Raw genomic sequence first — 10,676 nt, 5'->3', positions numbered from 1 at the left:
ATTACTGGCAGATAAAACATTTTGTGATTTTATTTCCAATTCTATTGATGAGTTTCTCTCTTTTAATCAGAATGCATCATATTCACTGCTTTGGGAGTCATTGAAAGCATTTCTCAGGGGACAGATTATCTCGTACTCCTCCTACTCCAATAAAAAACATAAAACAAGGCTGTCAGAACTTTTGTTAGCTATCGGTAACCTTGATCAAGAATGTGCATCTGACCCCTCCACAGAGCTATTCAAGAAGCGTCTTGATCTCCAGACAGAGTTCGATCTAATTTCATCTAAAAGCGCAGAGCGAATGTTATTATTAATTCGTGGTACTTTTTATGAACACGGTGATAAAGCAAATCGGTTATTGGCACACCAGTTAAAACGGCAATCCACCTCACGTCTCATACCCCAAATTAAGAATTCTTCTGGTATACCTGTCACAGATCCTAAGGAAATTAGTGCGTCGTTTAAGTTATTCTACTCTGCTTTGTACAAATCAGAATTTCCGACAAATACCACCAAGATGAATCAGCTTCTGGATAACCTTGAAAATCCTACTATTGATTGTGATCGTGTGAAGGAATTGGATGCTCCTCTTTCCTTGGAAGAATTACTGCTTTCTATTAAAGCAATGCAGTCAAATAAAGCCCCTGGTCCTGATGGATTTACAGTAGAGTTTTGTAAGAAATTCTGTGATAAATTGGCCCCTTTACTTTTGCAGATGTATAATGAATCTTTGGAAAACGGTTTGCTACCTCCCACATGTTACAGAGCAGGCTCCCGCACCGCCTCCTCTTCACCACCGGAGGGAACCATCCCCGGAATATTAACTTTACCCATTGAACTCCATTTCCCATAATACCGCTTACCTGGGACTGATTGCGTTACACACCTGCACCTCATTTACACACACTCATATAAACCACTTCCACACACACATTCAGTGTGAAGTCTTGATTCTGCCCTGGCTATCATTTCTGAGCGTTTATTCCCGTGTTTGATTTCTGTTATTGACCTTGGACTGTTTATCGTTTCTGATTCTCTGCTGCCTGCCCTGACCTGGATTGTCTATTGATTCCTGATTCTTGCTGCCTGCCTCGACCCTTGCCTGTTCACCTGGTTGTCTCTGCTTAGCCTGCTTTGCCCTGTCTGCTGTGTTTGACCCTGCCTGTCTAAAGCTGCAAATGGATCCCACTGTCTCTGCTTCATCACAACACCACACTTACTCAAACATCAATATCTCTTCTCTTAAAGCCTGACAAGGATCCTAACCTCTGTGGCTCTTATAGACCTCTTTCCTTACTAAATGTTGATGTAAAGGTATTGGCTAAGACTATTGCTCTTCGTTTGGAAAAGGTTTTGCCTAGTATTATTTCTGAAGAACAGAATGGCTTTATTAAAGGACGCCATTTATTTTATAATATTCGTACTCTATTAACCATAATTTATTCTGCCCAAACAACAGATTTACCTGAGCTTGTAATATCATTAGATGCTGAGAAGGCATTCGACAGGGTAGAGTGGGGATATTTATTCGCCGTATTAAAAAACAATTGGCTTTGGAGATAAATTTATAAATTGGAGAAAAAAAATATAGATTATTATATACATCACCACAAGCTTGTGTTCAAACAAATGACATCCGCTCTGAATATTTTCCATTAGAGCGAGGGACGCGTCAGGGTTGTCCTCTGTCACCATCTTTGTTCGCCTTGGCTACTGAACCGCTCTCCATTATGTTACGATCCTCCACCTGTTTTAAAGGTGTTTTTCGCAATGACATTGAACATCGTTTATCTTTATATGCGGACGATTTATTGTTATATGTATCCGACCCAGTAGCCTGTCTTCCTACCATTTTGTCCACTCTTAAAGCATTTAGTTATTTTTCTGGATATAAAATTAATTTACAAAAGAGCGAATGTTATCCCATCAATACAGCGGGTTTGTTACTTCAACAAACTGACTTGCCCTTTAATATCAGTCACTCTGGCTTCAAATATCTCGGTATTAATGTGACACGGACATTTTCCGGTCTTCTGTCTGCTAACTTTTCCCCGCTTTTGGCTAAAATTAAATCTGATCTCCAGAGATGGAATAATCTACCTCTTTCCCTTATTGGGAAGATCAATGTTATTAAAATGAACGTTTTACCTAAATTCATTTTTTTGTTTCAATCAATTCCTCTATTTTTACCTAAATATTTCTTTGACTCCTTAGACAAAATGATAAGTTCCTTTATATGGTGTGCGAAGCCTCCACGGGTCCGCAGGTCATTACTTCAGCAATGTAAGTTTGGTGGTGGTCTTGCTCTATCGAACTTCCAATTTTACTACTGGGCTATTCATATTCATAAAATACGATGCTGGAATGAGTTTCCTTATTTACCTTGGTGCAAACTGGAAGCCCTTTCTTGCTGTCTGAAATCCTCTATATCTGCTCTCATACACTCCTCTCTTCCAACCAAAATCTCGCTGTATGTTAAAAACCCTGTGGTGCTTAACACTTTAAAAGTTTGGTATCAATTCAGGAAATATTTCAAATTTGTAACATTATCTCCAGTTGTGTCACTGTGTAGGAATCATTTGTTCCCTCCCTCATCTCTTGATTCTACTTTTTTAAATATGGCATAACAAAGGTATACGTTGTTTTGCTGATTTGTATTCCAATGGTATCTTTGGAAGTTTTACCAATGTGTCATCATTGTATGGATTACCTGCAAACCATTTCTTTAGGTACCTTCAAGTTCGGCACTTTGTTTCAAAAAGTTTTTTTCTAATTTTCCCTTCTTACCTCCTCAACAACCATGGGATAGATTGCTTAACTTTAAGCCACAACAAAGAGGGATTGTCTCAGAAATGTATAACTGTATTCTGGATCTTTGTAACTACACAAACTCAAAAACAAAGACTGCTTGGGAGGAGGAACTGGGACAACAATTCAGTGAGGAGTGGTGGCAAGAGGTCATTGATAGACTGAGTACTGTATCATCTTGTGCACGTCTTGTACTGATTCATTTCAAGGTTGTACACAGGGTCCATTTCTCCAAAGCAAGATTATCTGCAATTTTCCCTGGAGTAGAGAATAATTGTGAACGATGTATTAACCCATGTTGTCATTTGAGCCACATGTTTTTTCTTTGTCCACGGTTACACAACTTTTGGTCTGGTTTCTTCAACATAATTTCAATTATAATAGGAATACACCTTCAACCTTGCCCCTTAATTGCTATTTTTGGGACCCCAGACAAATCAGATCGATTTAATTGGGCACAGAAAGAAATTCTCAAATTCACATCTTTATTGGCCAGATGTCGAATTCTCTTACAGTGGAAATCTCCAAATCATCCGTCAGTTTCACAGTGGCTTACTGATGCTATGCATTTCTTAAAACTTGAGAAAATTAAGTACGCAATGAGAGGAAACACTGACAAGTTTTTTTTATATCTGGCAGCCTTTTCTATCATATTTTGCAGACTTGCAAGTCTTACCAGACTAAGTCCTGTTATATTTTATATTTGTATATGATTTTAAGTAGGGTAGGGTAGGGTAGGGTAGGGTGGTTTGGTTATGTCCCTTTCTTTACTTGTTTTCTGTTATCTGTTTAAAATCTAAATTGTAAAAGTTGTCTATTTTATGTAACTCGATTCAGTTTCAATAAAAATATGTAAAAAAAAAAAAAAAAAAAGGTGAATTGAGCTAATTAGTAGAGTACTCTATGATCTGACTTGGGTGTGTCCAATAAGGGAGATGAGCAGAATGTGAAGGGTAGGCTTCTGAAGTCGTTTGTGGACCCCATGTCTCACTCACAGAGACATCAGAGCAAAAGAGGCCATTCACAATTCTGCTGGGACTCAAAACCACAACCAGGGAATCTCCCAATTCGCATCCTAGAAGTCCAAAGTTCTATCCATTGCACCACAGAGCCATGACACACATAAAGAAACTATTGCATGTGCAGCACTCCTTAAAGGGACTATGTGTAGCTTTTTAGGTATTTTATTATCTAAAATAAATATTTTATTAATAAATATGCCCTCAATGGTGTACAAATACCTATGCCAATGATCAGACTAATCCTCGTACCGTACCAGATTTCATCATGAGTCATTTTGTACCCACCACTTTTTTCAGATAACGTCCATAATTATTAGACTTTGGGTTCGATTTTTTGACAGTTTTCAGTGGTTTGAGGAGCAATATGAGAGAGAAATTTGGTGCTCGTTGTTTGGGTACATTAAACCACGTAAAGATTTTTCACGTTAGTATAAAGCCCATGAGAACCGCGTGGAGTCAACCCACAGCCGCTCCGCTGCTCTGCTGAAAATGTGAAGCTGAAACGCTTAGTGTCATATAACATCCATAATAATTTGACTTTAGGTTTGATTTTTTGACCGTTTTCAGTGGTTATGAGGAGCAATATGAGAGAGAAATTTGGTAATCATTGTTTAGGTACATTAAACGCGTCATGTCATATTGTCAACATGGTTTCTGAAGCAGAATAGTGGGTCATATGTCTAATGCTTTTTGAAAACTTAAGGCTTTCTTCTTCATAAAACGAGTCGGACATCATCACATTTTTGTATACATTTTGATTTATTTTCATTAGTAATCTTAGCTACAGGACATCGTATTTCAAAACATGACCTGCAAAAAAGAGAGAAAAAAAATGCGTCGTTGTACCCAGCACTTCTGAAAATGCACTTCCGAATGGGTCTCTGTACCCAGCACATCTCAAACCACACTGACGCCCATGCAGCTATTGAGTAAAGTAAGGTTAGAGAAGGCTCTGATGATGATGATATCTAACAATGCACGTACTTCAAAAAATATAACGAGTAAAGAAGGCATTACTACTAATTACCATAGTTAATGTTTTTCACAGTCAGTAATTTATACTGTAACATTCTGTTTTTCGTTGTTTTAAGTTTCAGTTTGTTTTAAATAACAAACCTGTTCACCCGAAGAAAAACTCGAAGTGCTATTATAAGACATCCTGTCATAGCTTTTTAGTACATAACGGCTACCGTAGATGCAACGCGCATTTGAAAAAGTGAGGCGCTGGAGAGCATTATTCGTTTGAATGCAAAATACAATTTCACCACTAGATGGGAGAAATTCCTACACACAGTCCCTTTAATTTACCAGTTTTGTGCAGATACACGCTTTACTGTAGCTCAAACAGTAGAGTATTGGTGCTTGCAACGCCAAGGTCATGGGTTAGTTTCCCAGCAAGAACTGATAAGAATGTAAATGTGTACCTTGAAATGCAATGCAAGTCGCTTTGGATAAAAGCGTCTGCCAAATGCATAAATGTAAATGTAGTTCTAGATTTGATGCAACGATGTGCTTCTCGTCCAGTGTGCGACCCCCTTTAGGCTTAGAGGATTTTTTCCAAAACATGAGGGGTGTTCAGGCCCCAAGGGAATATTTGAAATCATTTCATATTTGGTGAATGGTTTGAAACTATCATTGGTCTTATCTTCATATGACCTATTCTGTGAAGCTTTTCCTTTGGAGTGGAACAAAAATAAAATACATGAAGCACTTTGTCCCGAGGCTTCAGGCCTTGCGTTAGCAGAGCCAGAGTACTTGTAGTTACAGAGACTCGCTGTCATCCTCGGCGATGATATCAGACCGGTGCCAGTTTCATGTTTATTTGAAAGCAAATCAGACCATTTTCGGATTCAGAATGATGCTGTAAATTTAAATTATTACAGGCTCTGCAGGATCTCTGTTAAAATATGTCTTACTCCATGTCTTGATGAACAGTGCCCCCGATTATTTGCAATATTGAGGAAGTGTCTAACTTGAATTTTCTTTCAATGTGCCTGTTACATTTGTTATTCAGGTGCCTTGGTAAAATATAATTTGTCATTTACCTTAGATGAGAAGTCAAAATCCATTATTTCACACTGCCAGTGTTCATTTAGGCATGCTGTTGTTGTTACAGTATGCTGTTTGGTATACTCAGCTCCAAGATGAAGAATGATAAACTTGTATAAGTGGTACCCTAGAGAAAACAGCCATGGGAATAACATAATGTGCTTTAGCTGAAACACAATCTTTGTCCCATATTCAGCACTGTATTGCATGGGAAACACACACACACACAAACAAAAGGCCCTGCCCATTGCTATTGAAAGACCAGAGGTGTAGCCTTTATAACCAGGATTACTCAAGTTGATGTCAACACATCTTCCTGCGAGACTACAGTCAAGAGACATCAGCAGAAATGAAGGGTGAGACTGACTATAAATTAAATTAAATTAAATTAAATTAAATTAAACTTTTAGTCCTTCACCTGCATATACAATGGCATATAATTATGTACAGGATTGCCTGGATGTATGTAACTTTCTTTTACATGTTTTAGCCATTGTAATCTTAAGTTTCTTGGGATGTGTACTTGCACAAGACAGAATTTTTTCATGGAATGGTCCAGGAGAACCCAGTGAAGCTGACCCCAATGAGAATGGTGACTTATACAAATAGAAAGGTCACATACAAACCTTAAACAAATATTCAGGCGCTAGGGAATGATGATATGATGATGCTTGTTTCTTTGCCTCTCTGAAGTGTGTCCGACTGATGTGGCGTCCTGTGGATGCTGCCTGATGAAGAATCAGATGTGGAAGATGGAGACGTTTTTCAACATGAGCTTAAATGAGCTACAGAGGGGATTGGAGAGAGCTCATGCAGTCTTAAACAATATTCGTGGTGAGCCATTTGTAGCGTTCTTGTTTGCCTATACTTAGTATTTCAACTCTGTTGAATTTAGCCTGCACGTTATTCAAAGTCCTTATACCTTTTAACAATTTAAGTCACATGCATTGAAAATCACATGCTAACTTTTATTATTCAAACCCACTTAGCAAAATGATGTCCGAAAGACGTCTTTTCAATGTCTTTGTTACAGAAATCGGACGTTGAAATGACGTCCACTGAGGAGCCAGAATGAAAGTTTTTATGACGTCTTTTTTTGACGTGTTCTGGACATCCAATATAGACGTTCATCGAACCTTCGTACAAGGTTAAAACTAGTTCAGATGTGGCCATTGTGGACATATTTCAACATCATTTATGGTCTCATTTAGACATAATTACTTTGACTATTGCTGTCAGATGATCTTAGTGAGAATTAACAGAGGTTTAGATGTTGATATTTGTTTAATTTGAAGTGTCACCATTGTGGTGATCAGTGTTTGCTTTAGTTGGGCTCTTGGTCCCCTTTCTTTTTACTTTAACTTTTATTTGGCTGCTGTAAAAGTGTGTTTGTGTAACACAATTGTTGTGGCAGAGAAAGCCTAGAAAAAGTTTGAGGTGTTATCAGCTCAATGTTGATGATGACATAATCATCACAAAATGGGCCTTTACTATTGTGTTTAAAGTTTTGTGTTTATATTTGGCATTCATAACCACCAACCTTGTGGAACTGCATTATTGGTGCCAAAAGCATTAAAATGATCACTTATTTGAAGGTGTATAAATAGCATGTGCACAACAGCATGATGTTTTGAGCAAATGTATCATATAGTCACACACAGACATCAAGATTGTGCATATGATTCACAACAATGGTGACAATTAAAAAAAAAAAAGCTTCATGCTGCAATGCATGATGGGTAGCTTTCGTAGTACAAAACTCATCCTTAATTCCCAAGCTTTTTTGTTTTAAATGTCACCGTTGTTGTGATTCATATCCAAAATCTTGATGTCTGTGTGTGACTATATGATACATTTGCTCAAAACATCATGTGCACATGCTATTTATACACCTTCAAATAAGTGATCATTTTAATGCTTTTGGCACCAATAATGCAGTTCCACAAGGTTGGTGGTTATGAATGCCAAATATAAACACAAAACTTTAAACACAATAGTAAAGGCCCATTTTGTGATGATTATGTCATCATCAACATTGAGCTGATAACACCTCAAACTTTTTCTAGGCTTTCTCTGCCACAACAATTGTGTTACACAAACACACTGGTACAGCAACCAAATAAAAGTTAAAGTAAAAAGAAAGGGGACCAAGAGCCCGACTAAAGCAAACACTGATCACCACAATGGTGACACTTCAAATTAAACAAATATCAACATCTAAACCTCTGTTAATTCTCACTAAGATCATCTGACAGCAATAGTCAAAGTAATTATGTCTAAATGAGACCATAAATGATGTTGAAATATGTCCACAATGGCCACATTTGAACTAGTTTTTAACCTTGTACGAAGGTTTGATGAACGTCTATATCGGACGTCCAGAACACGTCAAAAAAAGACGTCATAAAAACTTTCATTCTGGCTCCTCAGTGGACGTCATTTCAACGTCCGATTTTTGTAACAAAGACATTGAAAAGACGTCTTTCGGACATCATTTTGCTAAGTGGGAAGGTTCAGAATTCTTAATGTAGCTGACAGCGATGGAATCGTAATGTTACATGCTGGATTGCAATTATTCTTATTTCTTCAATCTATTTGCATATTGAGTTGTGATTTTGTAATATCTATTCAACAATCTATAGTTGCATTTATGGAGCCAAGTGGATGTGTTAATTCTCTTACACAGCCAACAGAAAATTGAGTGAATGTACATTTAATTACCTCAAACGCAAACCCTAAAACATGAACCTGCCTGAAAGGTTAACACTGTTCTACTCTCTCCACTTAGCACTGCGTTATTCTTCAGAAAGTGTCATAATGATACATGTTCTGCGTTTGAAATGTCTGAATCACTTTCCCTTTTCTCATGTTTGGACAGCCAGTCGGAGTGCCTTCTCTGTGGCTCTTACTGATACACGCCTATGTGTCGGCCCGAATCGCGAAGACTCTGTGGTGAAGTATAGCAGTGTATTTATTAACTTGGGAGATGGCTACAGCACCAACACTGGTGTTTTTGTAGCTCCACGTTCTGGTGTCTACAGCCTGGCGCTAACTGTTTATAGTGATGCTGGTGCTGCCGGAGCCACACTAGCTGCTTGTGCTCGACTCCGGCTGAACGGACGCGCACTCGCATCACCGACTGAGAAGAACAATCAAGACCAGGAGGACAGTGTGAGCGCTGTGCTAACAGCGCAGCTGAATGCAGGAGACCGGGTGGATGTTGCTCTTCCAGCCGGCTGCTTTCTGTGCGACGATAACAACCACTACAACACTTTCACCGGGTTCCTGCTCTATGCAACTGATTAATATACAGAGAATTAATGCTGTTTTCAAAATTACGTACTACACGATTTATACTGTATTTTACTTTTTTAATGTATAAAATACAGAACTAAGTGTGCAACAATTACTTCATTTATCTTGCTCTTTTTGATTTAAATAGTGCAAGAATAGTATATATTGTGATTTCAAACACATTTCCTCTGCCCTCTTAACAAATATTATGTTTCTCTCTCTCTCTGTGACACACTGTATGTTTAAATTAACTAAATCAAGACGTCTTTAAAGCTTCTCTAAGAGTTCAAAAACAAAACATGAGGTCAGGGTAATAGATTAAAACTGTTTAAATGCAAAGAACATATTCAAAAATACTACTTTTGTGTTGAAATAAACATTCGGGTTCTTTTGCTCTGACACATTCACTTGACCTTAATGTTCTAACCTTGTCCCAAAAGTTAGAACATTTTGTAAAATGTGTAATTTATATAATGCTTTTTTTTTTTAAGTGGATAAATTATGATGGCTATATTATTATTGCTAACTGGTTTCATAGTATTATTACAGTTTTTTTTTTTTTTTTTTTTTTATTATTATTACTCACAAGCATTGTTCAATACTAAAGCCACATGTTCGAAACTCTTCACACATTCAATGAAACAGAAGTCTATTTGGACCAAACTGTGGATAATTTTCCGTTGCTTTCACACAGAATTGATTCAATGACCACATTGCCCAAAATCCATGAACACTTTTGTCATTCATATTTCATATTTCACCATCTGCAAAACTATATATTTGCAGCACATTTTTCCAATGCTAAGCAGAACATTTACAATGAAATTAAATAATAATTATTACAAATTATTGCAATTTCAGCTGAAAGCCAACCCAGATGTCCTATTTTCAGTCTCTATTACAGTAGTATTTTTTTTTAATCAGTCAGAATGATTTTGTTTGGAAACATGGATCAATGAAGAGAGAGGGAGGACAACAACCCTCACAGTACCATCCACCCATTCATCCATTCATCTAATCCATACATCCCTCCATTCATATATTTAATACTTTTTCCAAAGTGCTTGTCCTATGTATGGTGTGGAGTCATTCCCAGGGCCTTGGTCATAGGCAGGAAAACACCCTGGACAGATAGCCAGTCCATCACAGGGACAACACACACTCCAATACTGGACTCCAAAAAAGCACATACACCATTAAACTAGCCATGTCTCTGATGTTTTTTTTAATTTATTTATTTTTGCTTGTAAATCTATGTAAAGATATAATATACATGCAGTTTTTTACAATCACTTTGCTACTATTTTCAGAACCTTGATGTCATTTTTTCAAAACTCTAGACACAAAACGGTTATCACTTGTAACACAGGCTGTCTAATGTTCAAAACATTGCATTGTGCATTCACATCTTTAAAGAAATCTTGCACTTGCACAATCATTGGTTCAAAAAAACAAATTTACTGTGAAATACCATTGAAACATAACTATAGATCACCCACACAC

The 10,676-nt window shown here is 37.4% G+C and overlaps 1 protein-coding gene across 2 annotated transcripts; it reads left to right on the top strand.

Annotated features, from left to right (window-relative positions):
- Positions 1 to 6,199: 6,199 nt before the first annotated feature.
- cbln20 (cerebellin 20) lies at positions 6,200 to 9,789 on the top strand. Of its 2 annotated transcripts, none has more exons than XM_084419034.1 (4): positions 6,200 to 6,235; positions 6,370 to 6,471; positions 6,573 to 6,713; positions 8,758 to 9,789. In XM_084419034.1, the coding sequence occupies exons 1-4, from the start codon at positions 6,229 to 6,231 to the stop codon at positions 9,183 to 9,185; spliced, it is 678 nt and encodes a 225-aa protein (XP_084275160.1). In that variant the 5' UTR covers positions 6,200 to 6,228; the 3' UTR covers positions 9,186 to 9,789. The 2 variants fall into 2 exon arrangements, with proteins under 2 accessions (XP_084275160.1, XP_084275161.1); XM_084419035.1 differs by having other exon boundaries at positions 6,201 to 6,235; positions 6,412 to 6,471.
- The last annotated feature ends 887 nt before the right edge of the window (positions 9,790 to 10,676 follow it).

This window comes from Rutilus rutilus, assembly GCF_951802725.1.
Source record: "Rutilus rutilus genome assembly, chromosome: 9".
Lineage (NCBI taxonomy): Eukaryota > Metazoa > Chordata > Actinopteri > Cypriniformes > Leuciscidae > Rutilus > Rutilus rutilus.
This window is presented reverse-complemented; position numbering and strand designations above follow the sequence as displayed.

What these genes read in the sequence shown, in the direction of transcription:
- cbln20 (XM_084419034.1), top strand. An exon ending in AGCTGACCCCAATGAGAATG is followed by an intron (nt 6,472 to 6,572) that starts GTGACTTATACA and finishes GCCTCTCTGAAG; the next exon opens with TGTGTCCGACTGATGTGGCG. An exon ending in AGTCTTAAACAATATTCGTG is followed by an intron (nt 6,714 to 8,757) that starts GTGAGCCATTTG and finishes ATGTTTGGACAG; the next exon opens with CCAGTCGGAGTGCCTTCTCT.